Source organism: Strongyloides ratti, assembly GCF_001040885.1.
Source record: "Strongyloides ratti genome assembly S_ratti_ED321, chromosome : 2".
NCBI classification, from domain to species: Eukaryota; Metazoa; Nematoda; class Chromadorea; order Rhabditida; family Strongyloididae; genus Strongyloides; species Strongyloides ratti.
In genome coordinates, this window is record NC_037308.1 from 7,092,566 (window position 1) to 7,106,082 (window position 13,517).

At 23.0% G+C, this 13,517-nt stretch overlaps 5 protein-coding genes across 5 annotated transcripts; 3 read left to right on the forward strand and 2 right to left on the reverse strand.

The window, feature by feature from the left end:
- Window positions 1-3,093: 3,093 nt before the first annotated feature.
- SRAE_2000225300 (CCR4-NOT transcription complex subunit 3) lies at window positions 3,094-6,180 on the forward strand (the record flags this gene model as incomplete). Its single annotated transcript, XM_024653301.1, has 5 exons — window positions 3,094-3,603; window positions 3,850-4,301; window positions 4,975-5,842; window positions 5,903-6,028; window positions 6,079-6,180. 5 exons carry the CDS (start codon window positions 3,094-3,096, stop codon window positions 6,178-6,180), a joined length of 2,058 nt encoding a protein of 685 aa, XP_024506791.1.
- Window positions 6,181-6,984: 804 nt separating this feature from the next.
- On the forward strand, window positions 6,985-7,410 carry SRAE_2000225400 (Hypothetical protein; the record flags this gene model as incomplete). Its single annotated transcript, XM_024653302.1, has 1 exon — window positions 6,985-7,410. One exon carries the CDS (start codon window positions 6,985-6,987, stop codon window positions 7,408-7,410), a length of 426 nt encoding a protein of 141 aa, XP_024506792.1.
- Window positions 7,411-7,515: 105 nt separating this feature from the next.
- Window positions 7,516-8,265, reverse strand: SRAE_2000225500 (Actin-binding Rho-activating protein; the record flags this gene model as incomplete). The annotated part of the gene is made up of 2 exons (XM_024653303.1): window positions 7,516-8,147; window positions 8,199-8,265. The coding sequence occupies 2 exons, from the start codon at window positions 8,263-8,265 to the stop codon at window positions 7,516-7,518; spliced, it is 699 nt and encodes a 232-aa protein (XP_024506793.1).
- A 436-nt stretch (window positions 8,266-8,701) lies between these two features.
- SRAE_2000225600 (Hypothetical protein) lies at window positions 8,702-9,019 on the reverse strand (the record flags this gene model as incomplete). Its single annotated transcript, XM_024653304.1, has 2 exons — window positions 8,702-8,815; window positions 8,870-9,019. The coding sequence occupies 2 exons, from the start codon at window positions 9,017-9,019 to the stop codon at window positions 8,702-8,704; spliced, it is 264 nt and encodes an 87-aa protein (XP_024506794.1).
- Window positions 9,020-10,943: 1,924 nt separating this feature from the next.
- Window positions 10,944-12,695, forward strand: SRAE_2000225700 (DnaJ homolog subfamily C member 11; the record flags this gene model as incomplete). Its single annotated transcript, XM_024653305.1, has 2 exons — window positions 10,944-11,193; window positions 11,239-12,695. The coding sequence occupies 2 exons, from the start codon at window positions 10,944-10,946 to the stop codon at window positions 12,693-12,695; spliced, it is 1,707 nt and encodes a 568-aa protein (XP_024506795.1).
- Between the last annotated feature and the right edge of the window lie 822 nt (window positions 12,696-13,517).

Genomic DNA, 13,517 nt, shown 5'->3' on the forward strand with positions numbered 1-13,517 from the left:
CTCAAAAATGATTTTATGTAGTATTCAATGCTTTGACTATAAAAAGGTTTTTTTTTATCATGTGGTTTTAAGGGTTTCAAATTTATTTTTCGTATGGTTTATTTATTCACTCTATTTTATATATAATATTAGTAAATGTTGTTATCATTTTATTAAAAGTCTTTTTTTATCATTTTATTAATTTTTTAACTTTATTCCTAGACTTTAATGTTTTTATTTTTCTTATAGAAAATTTCAATTTCTTTTATGAAATTTTAAATTTCTGCTTTTGAAAATTTTTTCTACAATTCCGTGGTATTTGATTTTCAATTACCTTTATTTTCAAAGATGTCACTAATTTATTTTAACTATATTTCATTTTTAAAATAATTTTCTCTTACAGACAAACTTTTAAAAATTATTTTTTACTTTTAAAAGTGACATTTCTTATCATTACACTAATTACTTTGATATCTAAAAGTAATTTATGAACATTTTTTATAAATATATTTTTACTATAAAAATTTACTTATAATGATAAATTATTTTTTTCTGTTTAAAAAAAATTACTTTTATTAAAAATTAAAAAAATATTATAATTAAAAATTAACATATTCAAAATAAATAAAAATTTATTTAGAAAAATTAAAAATCCATTTTAAATACAATTAGCAAAAATTTGAATAAATAATAAAAAAAATTGACATTGAAATTGTGAAAATAATAAAAAAAAAAAGTGGCCTTATCAAAAATGAATAGTACCAATGTGTTTTCTTTTGTTTATATTATATATACCTTTTTGATTCAATAGGAAAATATTTCTAACTACCTTGTACTTAAGGTAAAAAAGGTATAGTTGAAATAGATAGAAAAAAAAAAATTTAAAACATACTTGAGTTGTTTCTTTTTTTACTTGTATATACTAGTAAAATATAACAGAAACAATATCATAAAGTTATTTTAAATAAAAAATGTTTTATGAACATAATAAGTGTATTTTTCTAACATTTTATAAATTACAATTACAATCAAGTTTGTTGATATAATTGATATAAGTAGTTGTAAAGATAAAAAAAAAGTTTGAGCTTTATTGCTTTGAATGTTACTTGGAATTTGCCATATTTTTTTTTTGTCATCTTATATATTGATTCAAATTGGACATCAAAAAGCTAACAATAACTGTCTTCTGAAATATTTGTTTATTTATCTTTATTTACGATTAATACATGCAGTAATACACAATTAATTGTATCATTTTTTTTTATAAATGCTTTTTTGTTTAAATTATTTCGTTTGTCTTCTTTTAATTATTATTATTTTTTTCTACATAATTGTATCATTTTATTAAATAACTATAATCAATGGAATCTATATTAATTATTACTATCTTAATAATAATAAAAAAAAATAGAGAAAACAAAAATTTTAATAAAAATATTTACTTTTTAAAAATTTAAAAACAATAATTTTTACGATTATCTCATGAAAGCAGTGGACATAATTAAATGAAATTAAAAGTCATTTAGTAGATAATTGTTATCCCTAGGAATGTTTTTCAATTTTTTGCCAAGTATATTTTTCAAAAAAAAAAATTATGTCCACTACAATTTTATTTTGGTCTAGATGTAATCCAAAAATTGGCTTATTTTACCTTTATTTTCTTGATAAACAAAATTTCTAGTCACTTCTTTTATTATATGTAAAAATTTACTCAAAATATTATTTATTTTTACAAAAATACATTTTTCTCCTATTTTGAGCTATATATTTATTAGAAGATAGAACTTTTTTAATGTTCATTTTTCGCAATTAACGCAATTTTTTCTCTATAAAGTTTTTTAAATATTTAAAAAAAGCAAAGAAAATTTTACCAGCTTAAATTTTTTCTATATAACATATAAGGATATAGGGATAATAGTAAAATTTCTAAATCTACGACTATACCATTGTGTTTTGATAATTTTTTATTTAGTTCATTGTTTATTTCTAGCATACTAATAACAATATTTTCTATGATAAGAAAATGTGTAGTGCAAAAATAAATGAATAATGAGCTTTTTTTAACTAAACAACAACAATAGATGAATAAATATAAACAGGGGCATTAGTTAAAATATAACTCTAAATTGATTTAATCAATCTGTATAATAATTTGATTGCCATAAAAAGTTATCATCATTCATAAATGACATATATAGACGTATTTTCATTATAATCTGTCTCAATTAGATATACTCGCTGTCCCAATAATTTGTTGCTGACCAAATTAACTCCACTTTCCCATACATCCATATTATTGCTTTTTTGATGTTGCGCATTTTTTACTAATTTAAAAATCAATAGACTAAATTTTAAAGTTCTGGGAGAGATATAATTACAACTATTATTTATAAAAAAAAAAACTTTTCATATTGTTAAGAAATTTTTTTTCTATTTTAACTATCTATTCTAAATAACTTAGGGCCACGACTTTATTTAAATTTATACCTTTCTAACAATTATAAAATTTACCCATTTTATTTCAAACAAATCTTATTGATACAATAACGAAAGTATTTTATAATTTTTTTTATTAACTAAAAAAAAAAATATAAAGTAAATTTACACTTAAATTATGGCACTTCCAGGAAAGGATTTCTGTTTAAGATGTGAAGGAAAATACAAACATACATCAACTATAAAGCGCATCGATTTTTCTTTGTGACTTTGTTTTCTACTTCTTATATTACTACTGACGTGTTTATTATAATATCTCGATGTTTATTTAAAATTTCTCTTTTTAATGGGTTGAAAAATATAATAATTTTAATGTAAAAATATCATTTGAAAAAGATTTTTTTTTTAAACTGATGTTTCATATGTTTTACATTTTTTATTTTTTTTCTACTATCTTTTATTTACTATATTTGTATATTAAAGAACTTTTTGAATATAAAATTAATATTTTTTTAATTTTAGTATTTGTCGGGGATATTTTGTTTACCGCTACTACCATTTAAATTTTCATCTTAGTTTTATAGTAATCAAGTTGATGTACCACTGGTGCTTAGACAGATTTTTAAACTCATTTATAAAATCGTTAGCTTCTAGTAATAGTTATATTAGTATAGAAAAATGGCAGAAAAACGGAAACTTATGCAGGAGATTGAAAGAACAATCAAAAAAATTGATGATGGGATGGAGGAATTTGATAATATTATGGAAAAGATGCGGGATGCCATTTCAGATAATCAAAGAGAAAAATTACAAGATGATCTTAAAAAAGAAATTAAAAAATTGCAGAGGTTACGCGATCAAGTCAAAGGATGGGTTAATTGTTCAGAAATCAAAGATAAAGACAATTTGTTACGTTATCGAAGGCTTGTAGAATTAAAAATGGAAGAGTTTAAAGATATTGAACGGGAAAATAAAACTAAACCTCATAGTAAACAGGGATTAAGTGCTGAAGAAAAGGTTGATCCAAGAGAAAAAGAGAAACATGATGTTATGGATTGGTTGTCGACACAAATTAAAAGTTTGCAGGATCATATGGATCAAACAGAATCAAAAATAGAGTCACTAGCGAATGTTGACAATGGGAAAAGAAGAAAAGGAAAAGATGACTCAAAAAAAGGTGCAAAAGAGGTTAGTATTAAAAAAGTTTTATTTTTTTTTTCTATTTTATTTATATTTAATTTAAAATTTTTATTTTCTGTTAGTGATGAAAATCATCCTTGCAAGGAGTGTCATAAGATGGTAAGAGTAAAAGGGTTTTTACTTTGTTTTCTTAAGACATAAATGACGCATTTTTTGCCTCTGAAACAGAAAAAAAAATTTTGTTTTTAATATATCAACATTTGTAAATATATAATAATGTATTTTTTATTTTAGAAACAAGCAAAAGTTGAGGAACATAGGAAACATCTAGAACGATTAAAATATCATCAATCAAATTTGGAAATATGTATGAGACTTGTAAATAATGAAGAATTAGCGCCGCATGTAATTAAGGAACGTTTGCAAGATGATATTGAAGCATATGTAGAAGCATTAGGAAATGATGAGGATATGGAATCGTATGATCCCGATGGTATTTATGATGATCTAGATTTAAGTGCATTTAACGCTCATAATATTGCTGGGGTTCATGTGGCAACAGATGAAGATCACCTTAAACAAGAAAATGGTGAAGTTAGGCCTTTAGTTCTTTCTAGTGGTGAAATTTCACCGGGATTACAGTCTCCAAAACAAGAAGAAAAGGAGAAACATTCTAATGGAGAAAGAAAGAACTCTACCTCCCCAGCAATGGTAATAAAATTTGTCGCACCTCTTAAGATGCCAGGGTATGTTTTTTTTTTTTTAATTTAATAATTTCCCATGAAAACTATCTTTATTATGTATATATATATAATATTAATAGATATGTAGCATATATATTTATATGTATTTCTATGGTGACGAAGGCAAACGTTTTATTAACAAAATTATGTGCATTTTATTTTATGGATATACTAATATATTGATCTAGTATTACAAAATATACTTTGTATACATAAATGTTACATTCGCATTTTTGTCAATAGCGTTGCATGTATACGTATTTTTGAAGGTCCACCATTAATATATATTCGATTTTGTCATAGAAACATAGTAAAATAGTATTGGAACTGTTATCATCCTCATTTTTGAGGAATTATTAGTTAATAGATTTACTAAGTTTTTTAAAATCAGATTGTATTTCATACACAAAAAAAAATACACTATATTTAATGTTTAATGGTAAATGGAAACTTAATATTAGATATTGTTTTTTTTTTAACATTATTCAATAAGTACAATTATATATTGTTTGTATATATTGACAATCAATTTTTATTAATACTCTAAAATTATGTACCATAAAGTTTCGTCATTACACAAAAGGAACGAATTATATGCACATTATCATATTTTTAAAATTTTACCTGGGTGGGTAGTTCTAGAATATTGTTATTAATTTTTTTTTCTTTATTTTAGATCCAGACAAATTTCCGGTGAATCTTCGGTTGCTTCTCCACCATTACCTGTAACACCACCGCCACCACCAAGTGTTCCGTATAATTCTGTTGCTGCCGGGAGAATGACAGCATCTGGGACAAAAGTTGCTTCTGAAAATCACGTTCCCTCAACACCAGTTAGTAGTAAATCTGAAAAAACTTCAATTCCTACAACTCCATCAACACCTGGTCTCTTTTCTTCAGTTGCTGCTGCAGGAATTAATAGTACGAATCCTGTTAAACCAATGGTCAATGTTAATGATGAAAATTCTGCTCCATCTATATTATCGAATGACACAACAACATCGTTAGATAATTTGGCCAGAAGGAGGCAAATTGCAAATGGAAATAGTTCTATACATGATGTGCTAGCAACAAAAAGTTTTAGTTCCTCGTTACAATCAACAACAGGTAATAAAGAAGAAAATTTAATATCAATTCAACAACAAATCTCACCAAAAGAACAAAATACATTACCGGTTAACTCTATGATGTCTATAGATACAGAAAATGAAATTATAGATAATGATGTAATGGAACAAGCTATAGCAGCAACACAACATATGAAAATTTCAATGAATGCAGGTTATCATGGATCAACAAGTCAAATAGGACCATTTCATAAATCACCACCACGCCTTGAAGATTTACAAATTTTAATAGATTTGGCTTTTGAAAAAATGCCTCAACAGACAGATTCGGAATTTGCAAGGTCATATCTACCTAGAGTTCCTGTTAATTCAACAATAATTAGTTATCCGCGTAGTGTTCATCCAACAATGGAAACATTAGATTATTATCTCAGGTTAAGTGTAGAGTCGTTATTTTTCACATTTTATTATATGGAGGTAAGTAAATAAAAGTTTTTAATTTATTTTTATATATTTAAAAAATTAAAATTTTTTTAGGGTACACGAGCGCAATTACTAGCAGCTAAAGCATTAAAAAAGCAATCGTGGAGATTCCATACAAAATATAATATGTGGTTTCAAAGGCAGGAAGAACCTAAAACAATAACGGATGAGTATGAACAGGTATGTTGTATAGTGATAATATGATAATTTTTATAAAATAATTTTTTTAGGGTAGCTACTTGTATTTCGATTTTGAAAGATGGCTTCAGAAAAAGAAGGATTCTTTCATTTTTCAATTTCAATATTTGGAAGATATTGATCTTGATGTGTGATAATATTCCAAAGAACATAGTGGAAAATTTTCTTGCACATACAAAGAAAATTTTTTTTTTGTAATTGCTGAAGAAAAAATTGTTGTTAAATTTTTAAATTCTTTTTGTTTTTGTATATATCATGGGATCTTCATATCATTGATATGAAAATTGATACCTGATAATATCTTGTAATTTTGAACAAGGTGTTGAAAAATATCATAAAACTATCTCATCAAAAATTTTATAAATAATAATACTGATTTTTTTTTTTGGACAAACACTTTGTCCTTTTCCTTTTTGTGTAACCTAATTATTTTTCCAATGATATACATAATAATAATAACTATGTTCTTTTTATTTAAATTATTTTTTTTGTGGCATTAATCAAGTTTTGGTAATCTTTCGTTGTTTATTTTTTTTTTCTATCACCAGTAATTTACAATGCATTTTTTCTAATTTTTATTAACTATGTATTTGCTGTTATTATTATTTTTAAATTTTTTAATTGTTGCAATATTAGTCAGGTAAATTTTTTTTTAACGCAAAAAAGATGAAATTGTTTTTTTTTTGTTATCTAACTTAATTAAAATACAATCATCTTTCTATACAGGAAAAAGTTGACCTTTGATGCAAAACAAAAATTTTCATTTAAATACATCTTTTTTTTTATTTTTAGTTTTATACAACACTAGGAACGAGCATTCTCTAATTGATATAATAACACAATATAGATAACCTTATTCTTATTTCATTATTTATTTTTCTATTACCAATCATTATATATAAAGACATTTTCTATATATGTTTAAAATATATATTAAAATGAATGAAAAAGAAATTAAAAATAATAAAAGAAGTCATTCTATATATGGAGGTTTCAGGGCAACAATACCTCATTTAATTATTGAAAATAATGGAAGTGATTATTCAAAAGATCAAATTGATGAAATGTATTTATATATTAATGATAAAAATAATCCAATTTCTAAAAAAAGAGAAGAAAGTATTGCTGATATTCATATTGATAGAGTATTTAAAAGAAAATGTATGAGAGGTGTTGAAAAATTTTTAAACATTGAATATCAAATTGGTACTTGTATTAATTCTAATGAAATACCGTGCAAAAAAGTTAAAGAAAGTAATAGTGTTAATGATGATAATAGTAAAACTAATAACAATAACAATAAGAATGGAAATTGTATGACAAAAGATAATACTACTATTAATAGTGAGAAACTTATCAAATAATATTAAAAAAATTTAATAGCTTTCAATACGGTTATATATTTTACTAGTAATACTTTTAATCTTAATATTTTTTAATTTTAACTGAATTAAATATTTGATCATGGTTTATAGTAATAAAGTTATTATTTTATTTTCATCTCTTCTTTGAAATAACATTTCACCTTCAAAGTTAACCATATTATGTTTACGTGCTCGTAAAAGTATACCAACAACTTTATCAGAGATATATGTATAAACATTAAATAATTCACCAAATGTTATTTCTACTAATCCTGTTTTTTTATTAACTTTACCATATTCTTTAATAACTTGACATACAATATCCATTTCTTTTTCAATATGTTTACTTGCTTTTTTAGCTCTCAATTCTGTTAATGTTCCAGGAATTGGTGTCCCATAACCTGGATCATCTTTTTTTAATTTTGTTGGTATATATTCCGGTGAGTATACATCCCTCTTTTTTGATTCTTTTTCCTTAATTTCCATATTTTTAAATTTATTCATAACATCATTTATTGAATTATTTTTTATTAATTTATTCTCCACAACACTTTCTTTAATATTTTCTTCTTTTTTATTTTCTTCCAAATCATTTAATACTTCTTTTTTTGATATTGCCTTCTTTAAATTACAATTTTTTATTTTTGTTTTATATTTTTTTTTATTATTTTTCATTAATTTATTCCACATCTCAGTTACCTCTTTCTCAATTCCTATCAATGGTTTATGATTATCAACTAAAAATATAAAATTATAAATAAATTTTTAGAAATAATTTTTTAACATACTTATACCAATAGTAAATTTAATGATAACTGTATTTTTTGACTTCCATTTTCTTGAAATAAATACCATATTCAAAGAAAAATTAGGAATATAAAATTTAGGGAATAAAATTTACTACTATAAATTTAGAATCTTTGTAAATTACTAGAGTTAAAGTTAATTTTAAATAAGTATAATTTATTTTTTTTTATACTTATATAATTAGTTTCTTAATATTTATATTCTTAATGTATATATTTAAAGACATCAAAGTAGTAAAAAAAAAAAAAGTAAAAATAAAATTATTATATTTATTTAATTGATTTCTCATATTTATTAAAATTTCTGATGAAGTGACATAAAATAAAGTAAATATAGATAAATTTTGTAGTTGATGAGGTTATTTTAAATATAAAAAGTTATCCGAGAACATTTTTAAGATTGAATAGTAAATTGTGATAAGTAATTTTAAAGAATAAATATAATTAAATAACTATTGTTTGATTCGAATTTTTTTTTGTAACATTTAATATTCAATTTCTCTAGTATAAGTTACCATGATTTCAGGATTTTTATAATGTTTTTTACTCATTTCTCCAAAGTCAATTGCTAATAAAATTGTACATAAAAATGAGGTGATCTAAAAAGAATTTTGTATTATTAATAAAAAAAGTAGTATTTTTATTAAACTTACAGCAGAACAACCCCATGTAAAATGATTCCAATGAATGGCACAATAAGTCATTATTAATGTTGATTCAAGATAAAAAATAAAAGAAAGTCCAATACCAATCATTTCTTGAAAAATCCAATTAATATTTGGTTGACTATCAGCTATACTCATGAGATATATTGTTATATAAATAAATAGAAAAAGAATTGTTGTAATACCAGTATACTGAACAAGATACTTAAGAATATATGTATTTGTTACAGATTCAACAAGTATAAAATTAATCACACATAAAACTAATAGAAGTGATCTTAGTAAACCATGGAAAGTAGTGAGGTAAAAAATATATAAATGAGGCTTGATACGAGTTCTCCTTCTTACAGTGACTTTAAATATTTTATCATTCTCTAAATTGTATTTTTCATTCATATTTAATGAACATTAAGAAACATAAATAAAAGTAATATACATGTGATTGATTGCCTACATAAAATATTTTACATTATTGTAATAAATTGATAAGATAATTGTTGTTAAACATAACCTTTATTAAATCAATACCTATAAATTATAGATATTATTAAAAAAAATAATGATAAAAAAATTATTTTATAAATATAATTTATGAAAAAAAATAACCTTATCAAATCACAATTCTATTATTAGATAATATTTTATATAATAAATAGTAAAACAATTATAAATAATTTAAAAGCAAAGAGAAATGAATGATAATAATGAAATGTATAAAGTAAATTAATATTTTAAAAAGAAAGTTTAATCAATTTAATTTATCATAAATTTGGAAGATTTATTAAAATAAAAAATTCATTCCAATACTGAGAGTATTTGAAAAATTCCCGGCTTAAGGTATCAGTGACGAAAAAATACAATCATAAAATAATCTATCATTAAAGGACAAATTTTTTAATCATTGGAAATAAAATTTTAAACTGATAGGCTATTACATTTATCAGTCTTTGATATTTAAAAACAATCATTTTTGAAATTGTTGTACTATAAAAAAATTTGAATAATAAATGATATTTAAATATTTTGTAAAAAAAGCTCAACAATCACAAAAATTTTCAATAGAACATTAATTGGGAGAAGATGCTGATATTTTTGAAACTATAAAAAAGTAAGTAGTTTAATTTAAATGTGTTCAAAAAATCATAGAAAAATGACTTGACAAAAGAAATTATCAAAACAAGTTTACAATTTTGTATGAAAAAATATAAGATTAATAGTTTTGAAGATAGTTGAGAAGATGGAATCTTTAAAAAAATTGTATATATTATATATTAACTGAGGAATTGGACATATGAAAAGTTAACTGAAATGTAGATACCGTATTTATTAATTTTTAATCAAAAATATCTTAAATATACTTTACTTCAATAGTGAAAATTTGAAAATTAAAGTACCAATTTTTTCTTTATCTACCAGATTAAACTTCTCCAGATTATTTTTTATCTTCTGAGTTAAAGAAATACCTGTGCAAGGGTGATTTTTATCAAATAAAGAATTTTAATATACAGTAAATGACAATTTTGATTATTTTAAAAAAATAAAAGTTATTTTTAAGAAAGCATTAAAGTATTAGAATTTAAATAAAAAAGTACATTAATCCTAAAGAGAAGGAGAAAATGTTGACTAATAAACTATTATCAAGTTAATATATTTTGTTTTTTATGTTTAGGTCGAGAATTTTTCAAATGTCCTAAAAGTCATGTGTTTATAATTAAGACATTAATTTAATTTTTATAATAAATTAATTTTCAATGATCAATAATTACAAAATAGTATTAAAAAGATTTAAAAAAAAACTTCTTTTATATACCTTTTCTAAATTTTATTTTTATCACTAAAATATTTTTATTTTACAGATTTTCATTTTTCCAATTCATGTTTACCATAAAATCATATTTAACTATCAGATACTAGTACAGTGACGAATTTTAACTAAATTAAGTATTTAGAAACTTCAAACATACAATCTTCCAAACTTTTCTTTTTAAGATCCAAACGCCAAATTTAATATCTTGATCCAGTGCCTTTATCTAACTTGTATGAGTGAACTATTTTTGTTCTAATGAATTCGGATGACTCATTTTCTTCTATATATGGATCAGATTTTGAAGATTCTGAAAGTAAATTAAATGGTGATGAGAATGAGTTGGATTATTATGCTATTTTAAATGTACCTAGGGATGCTAATGCAGAAGACATTTCAAAAGCTTATAAACATCGTTGTAGAATTTTTCATCCAGATAGACATAACAATGTTGATGATAAAAATGAAGCAGAAAAGATATTTGTTCAATTGAGAAATGCTTATACAAGTGAGTTATATTTTATATAATTATTTTTGAAATATTTTATTTTAGCTTTGATTGATCCTAAAAAAAGAGCTATTTATGATGCTGTTGGAGTAAAGGGATTGGATTTCCGTGGATGGGAGATTGTTGAAAGATCAAATGTATCCGATGACATAAAAAGACAATTTGAATTTTTAAAAAAATTTAGAGAACAAGAATTTATGTTATCTAAAGTTCATCCATCTGGAAGATTTTTGATTAGAGGTGATTGCTCTGGATTATTTAAGAGATATAAAGAGGAACGTTTTCCTCCTACATTTTCTGGCATGTCTATAGCACAATCCGTTGATTATTCCGTTACGATGAATGATAGAATTTTTGCTCAGGGTAAGGTTTCTGCATTTAATGGTAGAGGTAGTGGAAATTTTCAAATTACGTGGAAGAATTTGTATTCGCAAATGGTATATTTTGAAAATGCATTAACATTCAATGAAGACGATATAAATTATGATTTTAAAATCATTGGATCAGTATCACCAAAAGTTGCCGTTGCCATACAACCATCTATACTTTACTTACCTATGCATGGAATTTATACTCCAAGATTGTCATTAGTTTATAGAAAACAACTTCATCCAGAAATTCAAGGATCTATTACTTATTCAGTTGGAAAAAATATTTCATCGTTGACAACATCAATGGAAATATTAGAATTTAATCTTCCAAAGTTTTTGCTTAACCTTACATTGTCACCTTTGAATTCTTTTGCAAGAATTGCTTACTTTAAAAGATATGCTCAAAATGATTCATTTTATGCAGCTGAATGTACGTTTTCTTTTTCTGGATGTTCACCATCACTTAACTTTAAAAGAAAATTAGGAAAATTTTCAAAAATTGGATGTGGAATAAATTTTTCATTTCCATCATGCTTGTTAATTGTTAATTTTAAAATTGAAACCAGTCTTTTGAGATATCAAACGCAATTAGTTCTTTGTGATAATGAAGAAGATGTTGGACGTGCTTTCATTTATGGAACTATTTTACCATATATTGGTTTTAATATATTACGAATGATTTTTCATAAACCTATTGAGAAATTTATGCGCATTTTTAGGGATGATACTATTGATACACAAGTAAATTTATCTAGAAAAGAAGAAGCTATGAAAATTTGTCATTTAATGAGAGAAACTGCTGAAAGAATAACTAATGATGAAGATCGTAAGCATGGTCTTATTATACTTGAGGCAAAATACGGTGAAATGATTGATTCTGGACCTTCATCTTCTCAATATCCTGTTGCTGGAAATAATCTTATTGATGTAACAGTACAACTTCAAGCTATGGTTAATGACTCTCAATTAAGAATATACTCTAGCAAGTCTCAATTACCAGGATTTTATGATCCATGTCCAGGAAAACCAAAAATGCTTAGAATTTCATATAGGTTTAGAGATGAAATTCATTTATGCACAGTTGCTGATGAATTTCCATTAAATATTCCGTTGAGTGTTCATAGGGTTTAAATATAAAATTAGATTTTGTAAACTAGAAATTGTTATGTGTTGTTGTTTTTAATTACTAACAGTAAAAGTTTAGTAAAATTGTTACATGACTATTTTTTTATAGTAAAATAATTTATTTTAGGAATATTTTATAATAATATTCAAATATTATGTAATTAAAATTATGAATTTTTTTAATATATCTTCTTATAATTTAGTATGGAACAAAATTGTACAGATAATTTTTCAATAGAAAATATTCCACCTTTTCTTCATTCATTTATTTCTAATGTAAATATATTGTCTCATGAAAAAAGTTTGGATAAAGAAGTTATGGAAAATGGTTTTTATAAATATACATACTCATTAAATCTTAAAATAAGTCATCCTAATAGTCAACCATTAAATAAATAATTAGAAAAATTGGTAATTTTAAATGATAAAATTTTTATACAAAGTGTCTATAAAACTTATTGATAAAAATAATGTTAATTATCTTTGTAATAATTTATATATCACTTTAAAAAAGGATGTGTGAAAATGATTGTAAATAAAGTAGTTTTTTTTTTAATAATTGTGTATGTATTTACATTTCTAATAAATAAAAAATAATCAATTTTTTTTAATATTTTACATATTCGAAAATCAAAAGATTAAGTAAACAAGTAACTAGATAGATTTTATCTTAGTTGTAAAAGAAAAAAAATAAAACATTTAAATACTTTATTATTTTTTATAAAAAAAAAAAAAGAAAGAGTTAACATTGTATAAAAGAAATAAAAAAAAATTAAAATCATTTTTTTTATAAATAAAAAGCTTTATTTTAAAAATAATATGAAAACA